This window comes from Podarcis cretensis, assembly GCF_951804945.1.
Source record: "Podarcis cretensis genome assembly, chromosome: 7".
Lineage (NCBI taxonomy): Eukaryota > Metazoa > Chordata > Lepidosauria > Squamata > Lacertidae > Podarcis > Podarcis cretensis.
Window position 1 is genome coordinate 10,130,881 of NC_137176.1, and position 17,470 is coordinate 10,148,350.

Here is a 17,470-nt window from a genome sequence, read left to right on the forward strand (position 1 = left end):
ATTTGGGGCTATTATTTGCTTGAGTCCCCTGCATGGAGCAAACTAGCACATCAAGGAGAGAGCTACAGTGGAAGCTTTCCTACCTGATAAGCATTTACACTCTGAAATGGTGCAGTCCAAAATTCTGCAATCTCCGTCCAAGCATATTCTGTGGAAGCAACATCCATAAGCTACTGAAGCGATACACCCCCTGAACCTTTCTCCAGGAATATCTGGAAGAACTAAACGAGCCTCCTAAATCACATGGGTTTTGCCCATGCCAGCATCACTACATGCCTTTTGGCTCACCCACCCAGTTTTTTCTTACAGACGTTGCCAGAGTCAAGTGGGATTAGACCACAGGGCAGTAATTCCTATGCAGAATATCCAGCAAAATAATCTCAACTGAGCCACTATGCCAAAAAATCATTGGAGGCAAAGAAAAGGAACACATGGATCCACTCTTCACTCAGGTTGGCCAACTCAACTAAATGTGCCATCCTCCTTTAGGCACAAGGAGTTCACTGGTTAGTATGCCAACCCTTTTCCTGTGAGATAAGGGTTTTAGCCATAAATTCACAGGGTTGAGAAGAGAAAACACAGGAAAACATTTTACATGTTAAAAGATATATAAGCAATTCTTCTTAAAATAGCCATTCTCTTCTGAGAAACTGACCAACTACAGTACATCTGAAATTCTTCTACTTTTCAAAAGCAATAAACACTTGGCAAGCCTATGACGACAGTGAAGTGATGTGTTTCAAAGCACCCTATTAAGGTCACTTGAGAGGACAAATTTCAAACTGTTCATGGAGTTATCTGGAGCACTGTATGACTTCAACTGTGAAATACGTTATGGACAATCAATAAGTAATTAGAACATCCCTAATGATTGCAACAATCACAACAAAGTTACAAAAATAAACTACAGAAACAACAAACTAATGATAGGGGATGAAGCAACTGCTAGCATAATAGCATTCATTGCATAATAAAAACTTGTGAGCCGTAATATTTATGTGAAATGCTAAAAGTAATTAGCTTTCACATATCCCCACCCCACCCGTTAACTAATATGCAGTACAGTAAATGGGTACTATTCATCTATCCAGATTTCAAAGATCAACAGCCAATAACCTTACTCCCTAACAATGGTCGTGCTGACGTCAATATAGCCTCAGTACAAAAATGCTCACTACCCCCAGGAATACGTTAACAAGGTCAAGATTTTACCCACTGAGGCCCAATATGCAATAATTTGTAACAGGATGGAAAACCTGAGGATTTTTTTATTCTAGAGCTACAAAGATGGCTCTAAAAATGATGCATCTACGCATGGTGGAAAATCAACATTGCACCAGCCAGCCAGCCACACAAATGCACATGCACACCCAGGGTTACAGCATTGTTCCTGAACCCAGTTGGTTATGTGTTCAAAGATATGCCCAATGCACGTGGAACCTATCTATGCTCTCCATCCCATACAAACCAATTCTGAGAGTTAAGGATTGTGCTAATTGGTCTTATGTACATTACATACCTGGTAAAATATCAGATGTGTCTTGAATCTCCAGTGTGCGGGCACTGAACTATCCTATCTGCTACCATGCACACGATCTGTGAAATCATGTTGTGATTCAGATGTTCATTTCTAAGCTCTCTTCAGAAAATTAGTTTCTTCTCTTTCTGCGCTACAGGTACCTTGCTGAGAGTAGAAGCTTGCAATCCCATCTCTAACAATGGTTATATTTGCAGTTATTGTTTGAAAAAACTTACCACTATATCAAATAGTTCTAATTTCATGCATGGGTAACTTACGTACAATACATTTCTTAAACGATTCCACAACAGTGACCAGAGGAGGAATGACCACTGGGAGGAACCCAGAAAGAAGAGATGCCTTCATCTGCCCCAGCTGCAACAAAACATGTCTCTCCTATATTCATCTCTACAGACACAGCAGGCACTGTAACTCTCCAATTGTTTGACGTAACCCTTGAAGGCACACTCTTCCACTGTCTCCCAAGACGGATGCCAACCTAACTTAAGCACAATACATTTTTAAATGTGATAAAGGTTTGATCTAATTCTATTTATTTGCATTTCTACGCCCTCTAAAAAACCCCACAAAAAGTCATTAAAAAGCACAAGGTTTTTCTCATGGTGAAATTTCCAGAATTTTCACTTTAACTAAGTAATATTAATAACACTGCTGGTGCTGTTACCAATTGCACTTATTTTGCACTCAACAGCTGCTGTATTTAACTCTCAGTTGCTTGATTCTACCTGCACCTGTACGAAATATTTATAATATTTCAGTTTTGCATTTGGGTCTCCAAAAGAGCCCCCTTCCAATATTGAGTGGAAATATATAGTTATGCTTTTGTTGCAGGAAGTCAGGGAAGTGGAAGAGTCATGCTACTGCCCAAGAGGATGGAGGACTAATAGTGAGCATGTGTTGATCTGGTGAAGTCAGGAGTTTACCAGAAATTTGAGGAAGAAGCCAAACTCCAGCCACTCCCTGCCTACTAAATGAAATGGGTACTATGCAGCTTATAGGTAGGCAAGTGTATTAGAGAACGAATTTTGGACTTTTATTTTGCCATTTATAGGGTCCAGTCAATATTGCTTAAGAGCAGAGTATTCTTATTTGTCAAGTTTTTGCATTTTGATGTCTTCCATTTCCCTACAGCAGCTGGACATGTGTAGCTTCAAAGGCTTAAATGATTTATTCTAGTGGATTTCTTCCTTTCTTCTTTCCTAAAAACTAAGAGCTGGGGTTCAAAACCTTAAAAACAAGACACTCCAAAAAATAAGATTAGATCTTGCTGTATTTGTAAGTGAAGTATTATCTTTTTAAGGTAGAACTCAGCTTTCAGCAACAATTTAAGCCTGGACTCATAAGGGCCACTTTCAAGTAGTCAAAATTGTGGTTCCTAAATCAAAGGACTTTTATTCAACCAGTGATCTTTAATTAAAATACAATGCTAAACAATTCACAGAGTTGTGGATTAAAATGAATACAGAACCATAGAGACTTGGTAAGGAGACAGAACCTGCTTCCGGTCAGCAGGGTCAATGGTACAAAATATGTAGGCCAGACTCTTATAAAATGGTTCCTGGAAGCCCCATTCTTCATTTTCTTTTTTAAAAACCATCATTATAAAAAGTTGTACAAACTTAGGAGTCTGTTCCTATGTCCAAGAAGCAGCTATTGTATTTACTAGGAGCTATGTGCAAAAAGTATGCCCCTCTGTGTCCCACCCTAATCCCCAGAACAACAACAAAAAATCGTCTCCCAGTTTTCTACATTAAAAAAATATACAAGCATATAATACATTTATTCAATAAAGACACATTTTAGAGAGATCTATGTAGGAAATAATTTTGCTTACATAATTTTATAAAAGAAAAAAGAGAGGATTCAACTGTTTGATTCTATTTTGTATGCAATAAATAGGGCTGGGCAAAAGTCATTAGTCCCAACAAGATTTGCCAAAGTCCCACATTTAATTCCGGAAACAGATGTTATGTGTAGTGATATTGGTGTGTTCAGTAAAATTCTTAGGAGTAAATGGTGATAACTTCACGACCTCCTCCTCGTACCAAGAGCACTCTGTTCAAGCCTTCTGTCAAAACTTCCAAGAACTCCATATCTGGATGTCAAAGTAGTCAAGGTTTTAAGACCTGGAATAAAATTGTACCGAAACCTTATGGTGATTATATACTTCCCCTTCCCACACCCAGAGGTGCAAACTGCATCTCTCTCAAGGTATGTGTTAGCAAAACATACTCAGCTTGCTTTGCCCAACTTCATACCTCTGATCAGCGATGATCTCACTGGGCAAATCACTCTCATTCCCAAATTCAACTTCAGTTCCACATGGGAAAGTAAAATTGGAATTTCTGTTACCTGTTATCAAATGTAAATTGTAGATTTATCCGGAAGCAGGAAGTGTGAGATTTTATCATTATGTAACTGACTTCCCACACTATTATTACCGTATTTTTCGCTCTATAGGACGCACCCGACCATAAGACACACCCAGTATTAGAGGGGGAGAACAAGAAAACAAAATTCTCTCCCTCTCTGCGCAGCACCCCTTCAGCGAAGCGGCAGGAGAAACGGAGCTCCTTCAATTTCTCCTCCTGCTTCGCTGAAGGGGCGCTGCACAGAGGGAAAGCTGTGCAGCGCCTCTCCAGCGAAGCGAAGCTAGGAGAGCAAGAGGGATCGGTGCGCACCAACCCCTCTCGCTCTCCTGGCTTCAGGGATAGCCGCCATAAGTCTCCGGAGCGCGGTGGGAGCGTTCCCGCTGCGGTTCGGAGGCTTCGCATTGCTTTCACTGAATCCATGGAGCCTGCATTTGCTCCATAAGATGCACACACATTTCCCCTTAATTTTTGGAGGGGGAAAGGTGCGTCTTATAGAGCGGAGAATACGGTAAATCACTTATCTCCCCTGCATAATCGGTCAACTGCCTTTATTTCATACAGTTCTATTCAATATTTCCCTCATCTGATTCTAATATGGCATAACAGATTTTGGGTGCTGCTGGATAGCTACGTTTATGCCTAAAGTGCACCAAAAAAGGATACAATTTTCGTCCCCATGCCTGTTTTTTGGAGGACCAGGCATGTTCAGTAACACCAATTGGGCATGTTGTGACTTGTTTAGCACAACTCCATTGAGCTTGACGGCAGTGTGCATCCTTCGCACATTCGACTGGTTCCTACAACATAGCAACAATTAGAGATGGATCAGCCAGCACAATCTTACTGATAGGTGCAAGGAAAAAGTTACTGTTGCAGCCAAAAAAATCTTAAGCCATACAACTTAGCAAATGCTTAGTAATCAGCAGGTAATGCCATGACATTTCCTAAAAATAAAATAAAATAAAATACTTGAGCAACAGTGTCTATGAAGTCTAGTCAACTGTTGGGCTTGTGGACTGGATCAAGCTTTGGAAACAAATATATCTGGCCCTTCTGTAGACCCGCAAAATTTAAATCAAGGAGTGATAAAACATTTTGTTCCAAGTAGCATAGAATTGTTATTGTTTTTGCACTTTTTCTAAGTCAAAAGGCTACCAAAGTGAATTTACTCCTTTAAGGGTTCTTTCACCAATGACTTCTTCATTCTTACACTGACACAGAGCAAGGGCAAGAAACCCATTTTTTTCTCAGGAAATCACATTTTCCACCAGGAATAACCTGCTGAGAACTGCCTAGTGGCATAGGAGACTTGCTCCAGCCTGATTATTTTGGTTGCCCTTCTCCGTATTTGTTCTAATTCTGCAACATCCTTTCTAAGGTGTGGTGACCAAAACCGCACACAGCATTCCAGGTATGGTCACAACATAAATTCACATTTCAGTATTGGTAGTTTTATTTCTGATTCCTTTCCGTATAAGCCTCAAACTGAAGTTTACCTTTTTCTACAGCTGATGCATACTGGGTCAAAATTTTAATTTAGCTATTCCACAGCAGACTCCAACATCCCTATCCTGCCCCAAGCACTGTCAGCTCAGACCCCTTTAATGTGTGTGTGGAATTAAGTTTTTTGCCCTGATGTGCAAAAACCAAAACAAGGAAAGGAAGGCAGTGGGCTGCATCTGGCCAAGGAAGAAGCCTCCGTAATATTTTTCTGCAGTGCTCCAACAAAGAAAATTGCCTTTGAAGGTGGAAAACTTTTCCCAAAATGTGTTGGGCATTAACAACATTTTCTTGCCCCAATGTGCAACACTTAAACTGAACTGTATTTGCCATTAATTCTCAGTGGACATGAATGTCACTGGATAAAGAGAACCAATAAATTAGGCTTAGATTTCTGTACAGTATGTGCCTAATTTTAGACATATTATATGCTCAGCTGCTCCCATTAACATAACACTAAAGTTTTAAAGTACACTGACTGTGAAAATTAAAGGAGACAACTTTATAGAACAATAACAGCTGCTATGTTACCTTCGAAAAACTCAAAAGGCAGATGCCATTCTTCTTATGAATGCAGTAATGGGCAATATATGCCCTGGAAGATTCTCCAACTGAGGAGTTCCATCACATTTTTCAAGGGTGGCGAGGATACAAAAGTTAACTGTTAGGGTCCTTTTACCCTTTATTTTTGTTTCTTATTCTTTAAATATAGCATGCTTTGGAACAAGCTAGGGTACAAAGCCAATTTCAAGCCATGACTTAGTATCTTTGCTTGTTCTGAAGCTGTTAGCCAGAGTTTCCTGGTTCAGACCAGAAAACAACCGTTAACTGGAGTCTTGTTTGTTTGCTCCTTCATGTCAAAGGAGGGACAAAGAGGTCTCATGGACAGCTGCAAGGCACATTCATGCCTTGCCTTATTAACCCAAGAGATGATCATCTAATTGCAGCACTTGCTCCTGACCTAGAGAATTGTGGGAGCACAAGAGCCCAGCTACATACATATGCATAAGCCTAATTATGGGTGTACAGTCATACCACGGGTTACAGACGCTTCAGTTGCGTTTTTTCGGTTTACGGACTGCCGATACCTGGAAGTACCGGAAGGGGTTACTTCCAGGGTTCGGTGGTCACACATGCGCAGAAGCACTAAATCGCACTTTGCGCATCCGCAGAAGCGCCGAATTGCAACCCACGCATGCGCAGACGCGACGCTGCGGGTTGCAAACGTGCACCCCGCACGGATCACGTTCGCAACCTGAGTAGTCCACTGTATATGGAACAGGTCATGGGTTTCTGTGTACATGACTGGTGACAGTCTGTGGTCTGGCACATAGCTGGATTCTGTGCGTTCAAGAAACCAGATCCATGGGCAGAGAGCTTTCTGCAGGCTGATCACATCTGCTGAATCAAGACACTTAGGGGCCATACAATGATTATGGAGGATGGATATGTAAAAAGACATTTTTTTAAAAAAAAAAGTGAGAGAAACATCAATGCTATGTGTGAAGATTTTTGGTATAAAGAACTGATGACTCACACAGAGGGAAAATCAAAGAACAAAATGACAGGGATATTCAACAAAAAAGAAAAAAAGGCAGACGAGAGCCCTTAGTAGTGCTTCAAAGCAGGGGGATGGAAGAAGTCGCAGGAGAACAAAAACTTGCATCGCAATCACTTTCATGAGGTTGAATGATCTGCCTCAAAAATGACTCATTTATCCACATTAGTTTCTTTTTATAATCTTATCTGCTGCTATGTCCCCCCCCCCCGCCCCCGTGGGTGGAGAGTTTGAAGGTATGCAATATTGCACACTATTCTTACAAATTAAGCAACTGAACACAATATAGCTTAACAAACTCATGAGATTAATATCTGCATCTATCTTTCCTACTTCTTAATTATTATTATTTTTAAAATCACCCTTATTGTCATTGTTATAATCTTTGCAATTATGTCAATGTTAGCTTATCCAGAAACTACTGTGCATCTGGTTATTGAGATAATTAAGGGGAAAAGTTGCACCCATGGGATTTTGATGAAGGAAATGTCAAATGTTTTATACAGGCAAATGGTGACCTTCATTTTATGAAACACATAATGTGATTTACTCTGAAGAAAAGTAGTAATAAAAAAGAGGCACCTAGCTTAGAAAAAGGAGAAAAGCATAAAAGGAAAATATGACAGGAAGGCTAAGCCATCACATTCACATGCTAAAACATAATGCACAGACCCAGTGAAGATTCAAAAACAGCTAATTTGGAAGAGACATGCAACAACACTTAAACAATAAAGCACAGAAAGCAGGAATAACAACCTAAATTAAATCAAATTCAACTTACAGATTTCCCCATTCTCTACATGGAAGAGAAACAAACGTGTAAAAATATTACATAGCTATATGGCATATTTTTTCTAATATAGCACCTTAAAACACAATATAACTTTATTCATTTCCTAAACATTTTAATCACTAAAAATTAGTATGTCTTGTGTGATTTTTAAAAACAAACCATGGCACACAATCCTAAAATAATGGAAATGTTTAAATTGTCCCCTGTTCATATTGTACAACAGTTCTGCACTGCTCTTAAAGTTGCCCCTCTAATCTTTAAGAGATTTCCTGCAGTGTTAATAGCTCAGGGGCAGAGATGAAACTATGCAAACAAGCAACTCCTGAGTTTGCACGCTCCCTTTCCAAAATCTTCCTTCATCTGGAAAAGGAATAAATTCTGACCCAACATAATATTGTATTCATCTATACTTGCAGCATTTAAAATGCCTACTTTTAAATTTTCTGTTTCTTTAGTTTTTATTTTCAAAGCTTTTTATTAGGGTGCTTTAGTTTTTAGCTTTTACTTTTTGGCTTTTTTCATGTTAGTTATGGTTTTCAACCCTCTTTTTGTAATTGTTTAATGTGGTCTGCAAATTTTTTTTGCAGTAGGCTTTTGTGTTAATGTATTTTTCCTCCCCACAACTCCTTGATGGCAGGTGAACATCATATTTGGAAGAGATTGGATATTTTTCACCTAGAGAGAGGAGAAGCAGGGAGACTGCAGTGTGGGCTAGCAGCTGCCTACCTCTTGGAGAAACAGAAACCGACCACTTCAGCTCTCTTCAAAAGGCAGCAAGCAGTAAAAGCTGTATGATCGTAACTGAGCATTCAGGTATACAATAATTCTTGGCCAGATTAAAACGAACCTATTCGGTTTTTGCCATTGCCGCGGCGTTCTTAAATTGGACAATCAAACGTAAATTAAAGTGCTGTTAATTTTGTTTCTGAGAGATAAGCAACCACAGCAGTAACCTTACCAAAAGCCAAAACAATGACTTCTGAAGCAGATAGGGTCAGCAGGGAAGGTTAACATGGAGACACAGGAACATATTGCAAGTACACACACATAGGTTGCAATACTGTAAACCATAATGCACATGAGCCTTTCTAGATCAGTGTAGAAACTCACTTATGTCTTTTCTATCACACTATTATTAATCTTCCTAACAAATCACCTGTTCCGCTACCGTGTATGACAATTACAGATGTGAAGTCAGTTATTTTTATTAAAAAGCTCAACCCATTTTCACATTTCTTGCTACAGAAATCTAGCAAATGCTCCAACTGTCCTAGTTTATGACAGAAATAATATTTACTGTAGTGTAATTAAGGATGGACCTAAAATTATTTCTTAAAATTACAGAAATAATCTATATCAATTCTGCTTTATTTTAAAGGATATCAAAATCTAAATTGTACAGAAAACATATATCACATTCTTTTCAGATTTAGTGCTAACTTTGTAATGCTTTACATATTAAACTATTACTTATTTTTATGTTCTGAAATTAATGTATGAAAGAGGGTTTGGATAGCAAATTTCTAAAGAACGTAATGGGTAGTACTTCAAAACAACCCATGTACAATAGATGATAAACATAATAAGCCATGTTGTGACACATAACCATGTCTTTTATTTCCATAAAAATAAAACACAACATTGTTGTTGTTTTTTCAATCAGTAGGTGCTGCAAGTCCTGGCAATGATTACTAGGATTACATCGCCATCTAGTGGTTGCTGAAGCAAAGTGGTTCACTTCCTTATAGTACCACTGAAATAATGATGTTGCTATGATACCATGCCACACAAAGCATAAAAGTTTAACAGAAGGAAACACCCCTGTTTCTAAAGATATTCTGTCTTCTTTTACATTTCACAAAGTTTTCTTCAGTTATGGCTCCTGCTTACTCATAAGCCTTCAAACTAAAACTCAGCTCCTGCTGCAGGCAAGAGAGCAGAACTGAATATAAGATAGGTAAAGGTAAAGGGACCCCTGACCATTAGGTCCAGTCGTGACCAGCTCTGGGGTTGCAGTGCTCATCTCGCTTTATTGGCCAAGGGAGCCGGCGTACAGCTTCCAGGTCATGTGGCCAGCATAACTAAGCCGCTTCTGGCGAACCAGAGCAGCGTACGGAAACGCCATTTACCTTCCCGCAGGAGCGGTACCTATTTATCTACTTGCACTTTGACGTGCTTTTGAACTGCTAGGTTGGCAGGAGCAGGGACTGAGCAACAGGAGCTCACCCCGTCACGGGGATTCGAACCGCTGACCTTCTGATCGGCAAGTCCTAGGCTCTGTGGTTTAACCCACAGGGCCACCGGCAACCCAGAGAATAATTAAAAGACAATTCTGTTCATGTAAGAGCAAAAGTAGTACTGGGAAGACGGCTAGTAGTTTGTGTATAAAGAAAAATAGAATTATTTATATCTTCAGCATGGGATTTTATGATTTTAAGGCATTTACACCTCCAGAATATAACTGGCCAATGTATTCTTACTGCTTTCTTCTATGAGCTACCATTTCTAGAATGGTATAAACCCATTCTATTCAATACCATTAAATGTTAGTGTGGGTTTGATCAATGTTATCAGTATTAAATGCCTTATGTATCAACTTACGGTTTCATACTGAAGATATCCTTGTAGCTTGACAGACAAGCTTCTTTATTTTTATGCTTCTCGGATATAAGCTTTTCTTTTGTCCAGGTCATTTGTATTTTGTCTGGTGTAGCAACAGCAGTGTGAGATTTGACCATTCCTGTTGAGCGGGATGCAGTGTTCCGATCATGGATTAATTGAGCCTGACCAAACACAAACAAGCAATGTAAAGATCAGCATTTTGGCAAGTCGGGGAACTCAAGGCTGGCAGAGGCCTGTAAAAACCATGTAAATACTTTGCTTGCTTGTACATAAAAGCAGTTCATGTTCAGCTTATGAGAGATGCAATGTATTCAAGATGTTTATTCACCAATTTAATGACAATAATGGTTGACATTATTAGTTCTAAATGGGGATGGGGGATCATTCCATGGCCCATATAGGGGTAGAAATAATGTATTTGACCCTGCAGATACATTTGTCTGTGATAGGATGACTTACATGAAGGCAGCTGCTCATTTTGAAGAATAAAAATATATTTATACACACAAAAGGTACAGAACACACATTTTCCTGAGAGTTGCACTTCACAGATCGATTCTGTGGCAAAAGTGAACCCCGTGGAGGCACATTCCAATGTCTTCTTGAGCCAAACATACGCCAACAACCATGTTTTCAATTTCTTTCCTAATGATTTATAGCATGGAATTTGCCTTTTATTCCCATTCTTTGCTACCTCTTACATAACCAGCTTCTGTTCCAGTAGAGGACCTCTCTTCTTATCGCACAACTGTGGAGTTTACTCAGGTTGGTGAAGTCCCTTGTCAAAAACTATGCCAACCAGATCACCTCTATTTGCTTGTTGACGCTCTCAAAGAACTCTAATACATTAGTAAGACAGGACTCAACCTTACAGAAGCCATGCTAGTTCTGCTTCAGCAAGTCTTGTTCTTCCACATGCTTGGTTATTTTATCTTTAACAATACTTTCCTCCAGTTTTGCTGGGACAGGCAAGCTAACCAGCATATAATCTCTAAGATCCTCCCAGAATCCCTTTTCAAAAACTGGTGTTGCATTGGCCATTTTACAGTTCCTGGGCATGGGGGCTGACCGGAGGGACAAATTACATATTTTAGTTGGGAAATTACATGATAATATAGCAAGCCACATGCCATTCAATCCTATTCCCATAGATGGCGCTACTGTTCTTTAGACAGAGCAACATGACAGTAAAGTGTGAAAGAGTTTTGGGTCAAGGAACTTCTGAAACAAAATCTGGCATTTAGAATACTACAAAGCCACTGCTTTTGACTGCTGAGAGTTACAGCTCTGGTGTAAAATCTATACCTTTCTTAGCCTGCCCAAGCTTAATAGGTATAAACTTTAAAATTAAAAACTGTCACAAAATAGCAAGCTCACTGGTTGTAAGAACTTGCATCACTTGTCACCAGAAGTCACAGGCACCATCCAAATTATTCATTAATATCTCACCTCCATATTCATCATATTACCCGCTATCACAATAGATGAGGAGGGAATACATTTTAACAGCATCAAAATATTGATATTTGAGTACTATGAAATGTAGCAGCATAGCAGGAAACACTGCGCAATAAAATTATTCTCTGGAAAGGCTCTGTATGTCACCTGTGAATACAAGTCTGTAACATCCTATATATCATATGTAACCAGTTCAACCAGAGAGCTTTCTCATTAACGTTTGCATCAATGCACAAAATGCTGAAATGCTGTAATTCTGTCACAAAGTCTTAATTACATTACTGAATTATCTTAAAACTAGTTTGAGTTAACATGTATGCATTTTCGCTTATACAGTGCTGCTTATTATATTCCTTAATTTCAATAACCGAGAAACATTCTACTTTTATATCGACAAACTGTTCGTCAAAAATGCAGAACAGTGCAATGAATAATGAAGGAATAAACACAACTATCTACCACACTAGTGTTAACAACAAACAATTCAGACTTGTTTCAAAGAGGAGATACTATCAGACGGATAAAGCCAAACAATATCCAATAAAGGTATTAACATTTAGGTTAATGTTTTTATTTTTAAAAAAATATCTCAGGCTTTAGGACACGAATGACAATTACTGACATCAGTTACTGCTGGATTGAAAACATTAAAGATCTTATAAGTCATGGGATTTAAATACAACATTTTAAAAGAACAGAAAGGGGTGACATTTACTAAATTCTAATTTTGGATTATTTTGTTATCACTTCAAACACACAACTACACTGAACTTACTAAAGGTGATCTACAAAAGGACATTCCACATTGCTAAGAACTAAAATTAGGACATCCGGGTTTGAACACAAGGAGCCACACTTGAAGTGCCATTTTTTAAATTATAACTGAGCTTTAAGTGTAGTACATGTATCATGGCATTCTGTAGAACATTAAAGGCAATCATTATTTCTATATGAAGAATCAAGATTCAGAAACACAAAATTATTGCTGAAGTCTATTATTAAATCTAAGGAACTTAACAAAATGAGAGAAGGGCTACAATTTTGCACACAGCTGAGTGTGATAAAGGTTGAGATTTCTCATAAATACTGGAACTGTGGTAGTTTGTGATCAATGATTCGGTTTCTAATTTCAAAGATCATGATTTTTAAAAAATGAAGAATCTTATTGTTGTATGTTTCCTGAAGGGAGTGTCTTGAGTGCTAACCTGGATAGCCTTTAAATATTTCTGTTAAATATTGCCTAGAGTTGTTTGATTGGTTCAGAGTGACAATTCTGGTGGTCCTATGATTTCTTCATGGAAGAAATCACTGCAATAAATATAACTGCAGAATGCTTATGAATGCATTTATTCCAGGAAAGTTCTGAAAACAACTTTCCAAATTTCTGTCTTTCCTGGAAACTCAGAATTTTGAACATGTGTGTTCCCGTGTGGAGAGGAGTACCACAAATCTTTCTTTAATATACATAGCATTGATACCAGATTCAGGGGCTTCCCCTATGAACATAAGACTTGAATACCATGTTGTTCAACCAAGTAATTCAACTAAAGATTACGGGGGCGGGGGGCGGGGGGAATATTCAGAATGGTCTATTCTGAAAAGCTGCACATTGAAATTTCTATTTTAAAAAACCCATCTGCTTTTATACCGTAGGAATGGTATTCCCTACATATAATAGTGTAATTAGTAAGAATTAGAGCAGGTTAGTGGTAGTAATTAGTACAGCTATGGTTTACAATGGCACTGTAAGTGTTGTCATGGGAAGGGAACAGTCAGGTGGGTACAATTTCTACCTCTTCCTCCTGAATGTCATTAGGTAGCAGATTGTCTACATCTTGACCAATACACTGTGGGCTAGAGCGGCTCTTCTTTCTGATTGAGCCACGAGACTCGTCAGTGATGCTCTGAATCTGGGACAGGAAGGTCACCAGGCACAACCGGAAAAAGCATATCATTAGCTCATAAAATACAATGGCACTAGTTAAACAACAGAAGGAAGCATAGTACATCTAAACAATGGGTACTGCACTGGGTAACTTATCATGGATTGCAGTGGCAGGTTCCTTACTGCCCCCACCTCCCGTTAAGGGACAGCAAGGATGCTGACCTGAGGCAAGGAGTACAGTGGTGTTCCTCCCCACCATAAGATGCTTTCTGTGCTTAAGTTAGTTTTCCACTATGAGAGTAAATCTGAAAATCCAAAGACCCTACGGACATAGTGAAAGAGCCAAGGATTTCTTTAAAAAGAAAATTTGTCTGCTAATCCGTTGTTAAAAAGTTGACGAAGCCCGCTAACTAAAATGTTGATATAAGGGGTTTGGAAGTCATAGGTTTGGAAGTCCACTCTAGATAGGGTAATTCTTGTTTCAAATCAGTGCTGTCCTTTAATGTTTTCAGTGAAAAAAATATTCTAAAGGGAAGTCTTTTATTAGAACAAAAACTCCATTTTTTTTTGTATTTTATAACCATTTCTGATCTTCACTTTCGTAAGCATGTACTTGTGGATTGAATCCTCTTTGATATAAATGGCACTGCTCTTGTAGGTAATAATAATAATAATAATAATAATAATAATAATAATAATATTTTTTATGATTTATACCCCACCCATCTGGCTGGGTTTCCCCAGGCACTCCGGGTATCTTTTAGCATATATAAAACATAGTGAAATATCAAACATAAAAAACTTCCCAATACAGGGCCACCTTCAGATGTCTTCTAAAAGTTATGTAGTTCTTTATCTCTTTGACATCTGAAGGGAGGGTGTTCCACGAGGGTGCCGCTACCAAGAAGGCTTTCTGCCTGGTTCCCTGTAACTTTGCTTCTCGCAATAAGGGAACCACCAAAAGACCCTTGAAGGATGACCTCGGTGTCCAGGACTGAATGATGGGGGTGGAGATGCTCCTTCAGGTATACTGGACCAAGGCCGTTTAGGGCTTTAAAGGTCAGCACTAACACTTTGAATTGTGCTTGGAAACGTACTGGGAGCCAGTGAAGATCCTTTAGTGTTATGTGGTCCTGGCAGCCACTCCCAGTCACCAGTCTAGCTGCCGCATTCTGGATTAATTGTAGTTTCCGAGTCACCTTCAAAGGTAGCCCCATGTAGAGCACATTGCAGTAGTCCAAGTGGGAGATAATCAGAGCATGCACCACTCTGGTGAGACAGTCTGTGGGCAGGTAGGGTCTCAGCTGGAGTACCAGATGGAGCTGGTAGACAGCTGCCCTGGACACAGAATTGACCTGCGCCTCCATGGACAGCTGAGTCAGGGAGAACAATGTAAATCCAAGTGACACATTTCACCAATTAATAAATATAGGATTGATTCTACCAGAAAGCACTCATTCAGCAAACCTAACTAACATGAATGCTCCTGCTCATTTCATAGTTGGGCTCATCCTGGTGGATGATGGTTCTTAAGTTAAAACAGCTGCCCCAAATAATTTGATGCCTTGGATAGCTGTTACACCTTGATTACATTTCTGATACCTTGGGGAAGGCCAGTAATGACCTCATTAATTAGCACCAGAGTTTGGGTTCGCTCATAGATTATTTTCATTGTTTTTAAAAATAAGAAAATAAAATGGATTACCTCTCTTTCCCTTTCATTTTTAGAAAGCTGCATTTGTTTTAGCATCTGAGATCTCTGTTCCATCACAAGGGTCTTCTCATACGTAAATGCTGAAATATCATTTTCAAACTGGAAAAATAAATAAATGTTATTTGCAATAAAAAGAAAACATATGCTAGAAGCCCTGATGTTTGGGTCAATCCCCTGAGAATACCCCAAAAGCAAAGAAAGAAAGATGATAAAAATAAAAAAAGAATGAAAAAGGAAGCATCAAGTTAAAATTGCAATGAGAAATTGTGCTAATTTTTATTTAGAATAGATGCAAACTGTCTATGTAGACCCTGATGATTTAACTGCCCCTCAAAATGGAGGAAGGGGGGGGGCAACACATTCTTCCACTTTTCTGCTGCAACTTACGTTGCTGAAACATAAAGTTGCACGTTTCCTCATTAAAAATATAGAGCCAATATACCCTGTGAAGATAATGGATTCTTGGACAAATATTAATTGGTTTACATATGCAGTTAAGCCCGCAATTTACGTGCATTTAACTCATACACATTCTGCTTTATGCACCTGGCATTTTTTTAAAAAAAAGAAGGAAAGGGGAAGAAAGGGGGTGTAGTTTTGGGGAAATGACTTTGGCAAACCCATCTGCCATTGAACCCATTGTGTTTTGTCTATACATGATTTTGGCTTCACATGCGTTGCCCGGAATGTAAGTCCCAAGTATGTTGCGGGCTTACTGTAGTCATACTCTCATCCTCTGTCCCCTTTTCAGATGGATATAAACACACATATTCCAACCTTATTCAACTACATCCTCCAGTAGAGGGAGCTAAAATAGAGGCCAGTTTCCTCTCTGTTGGGACTACAGCCACAAATGATGAAAGTATTAGAGAAGAAAGGGTCCCTCAAGTCTAACTTGCACTGGTTGAAAAGACAGCCCACGCAGCCACAGCGACCTATTTGTGCAGCCAGATGTAAACTCTTAAAGGAGCATTCAGATTTCTACCAGGGTGGAAGAAAAAATAAATGGACACGATCAAGTCAGTTTAACTTCAGTGAGGCACCTGTTTTAACTTTCCCACTAGGATGTGAATTTGCTTAGCTCATAACCTAATCTGGATTGGGAGTATTTCAAAATTATATTAAGTGTCTTTTTGGTGTTTTTTTAAGACACTGATTTAAAACAAAATATGTGCCATGGACAAAACAAAACAGAGCTTGGCTTTTCGTGCTGTCTGAACCCAGGCTCAAGATTTGTCTCCACAAACAAGCTTGATTGGTGAGAGAAGAACAAATCTTGGTTATAGCTCAGGGTTTGTTGGCATGAAACAAACCACAAGCCCGAGGCATACACACACACAACTATGTGAGTTGCTTTGGAGCTCACTAAAAGCAGGGTGTGGTTTTTTTTTTTTTAAATTACACGTAGGTATTTTTCCCCACAATGGACATCTTAAATAACGTTCCTCAGCTAAGGATAAACATAAACATTTAATGAAAGCTTAACTGGGTGCATCAAAAACCTTACCATTTCAACAACCTCGACCTCGGCATTAATTCGAAGATGGTACAAAAACATCTGGAGATCCTTTTTCATTTGAATACTATTGTCATCCATTTGAGCTACAGTAAAGATGCGCATTTTACATTTTCTCCAAACCTGTCAGTAAGAGAGAACATTTTTTTTTTTTACAAATGTGCAAGTGATTTCTCATTACTTTATAGCTGGCAATGTACTGCTGCTGGTTCTTTACTGTGGTTTTCTGCTGTTAGCGCTGCTAACAGTGTAGCACTGCATTCCTGCTTAATGGCCATCTCTCATAAGCTTTCCACTACCAGAAGAAGTCCAATGTAGCTGGACAAGAGGAAAGTGAGGAAGAACGCAGTGACTTCATGCACATAATCTCCAGCCTTTAGAACTTCTCTGTATGCAGATGACTTCAGATGTTCCATCATTATGCTTACAGAAACACTTCTCAATAAGAGAAAATCAGGCCTTCTGTTATACTCCAAAGGTTTATTGCACAAAGAGATCCTGCACTGACTATA

At 39.0% G+C, this 17,470-nt stretch overlaps 2 protein-coding genes across 10 annotated transcripts in view; one reads left to right on the top strand and one right to left on the bottom strand.

The window, feature by feature from the left end:
- Positions 1-17,470, top strand: part of MAJIN (membrane anchored junction protein) — a 172,536-nt gene that overhangs the window by 27,051 nt on the left and 128,015 nt on the right. The gene's annotated exons all lie outside the window — the stretch shown is intronic.
- The window catches only part of SLC12A7 (solute carrier family 12 member 7), a 137,144-nt gene continuing 122,580 nt past the window's right edge, over positions 2,907-17,470 (bottom strand). For 5 of the 8 annotated variants that reach the window (XM_079983934.1, XM_079983936.1, XM_079983940.1 and 2 more), the window contains exons 20-26: positions 16,950-17,081; positions 15,434-15,541; positions 13,637-13,753; positions 10,365-10,546; positions 7,752-7,766; positions 4,576-4,709; positions 2,907-3,635 (exon numbers count right to left, since the gene is read on the bottom strand). In XM_079983934.1, coding sequence (XP_079840060.1) covers positions 3,544-3,635; positions 4,576-4,709; positions 7,752-7,766; positions 10,365-10,546; positions 13,637-13,753; positions 15,434-15,541; positions 16,950-17,081 — 780 coding nt within the window. In that variant the 3' untranslated portion in view covers positions 2,907-3,543. The remainder of the gene's footprint in view (positions 3,636-4,575; positions 4,710-7,751; positions 7,767-10,364; positions 10,547-13,636; positions 13,754-15,433; positions 15,542-16,949; positions 17,082-17,470) is intronic. The other 3 variants (XM_079983937.1, XM_079983935.1, XM_079983938.1) reach the window with 3 other exon arrangements.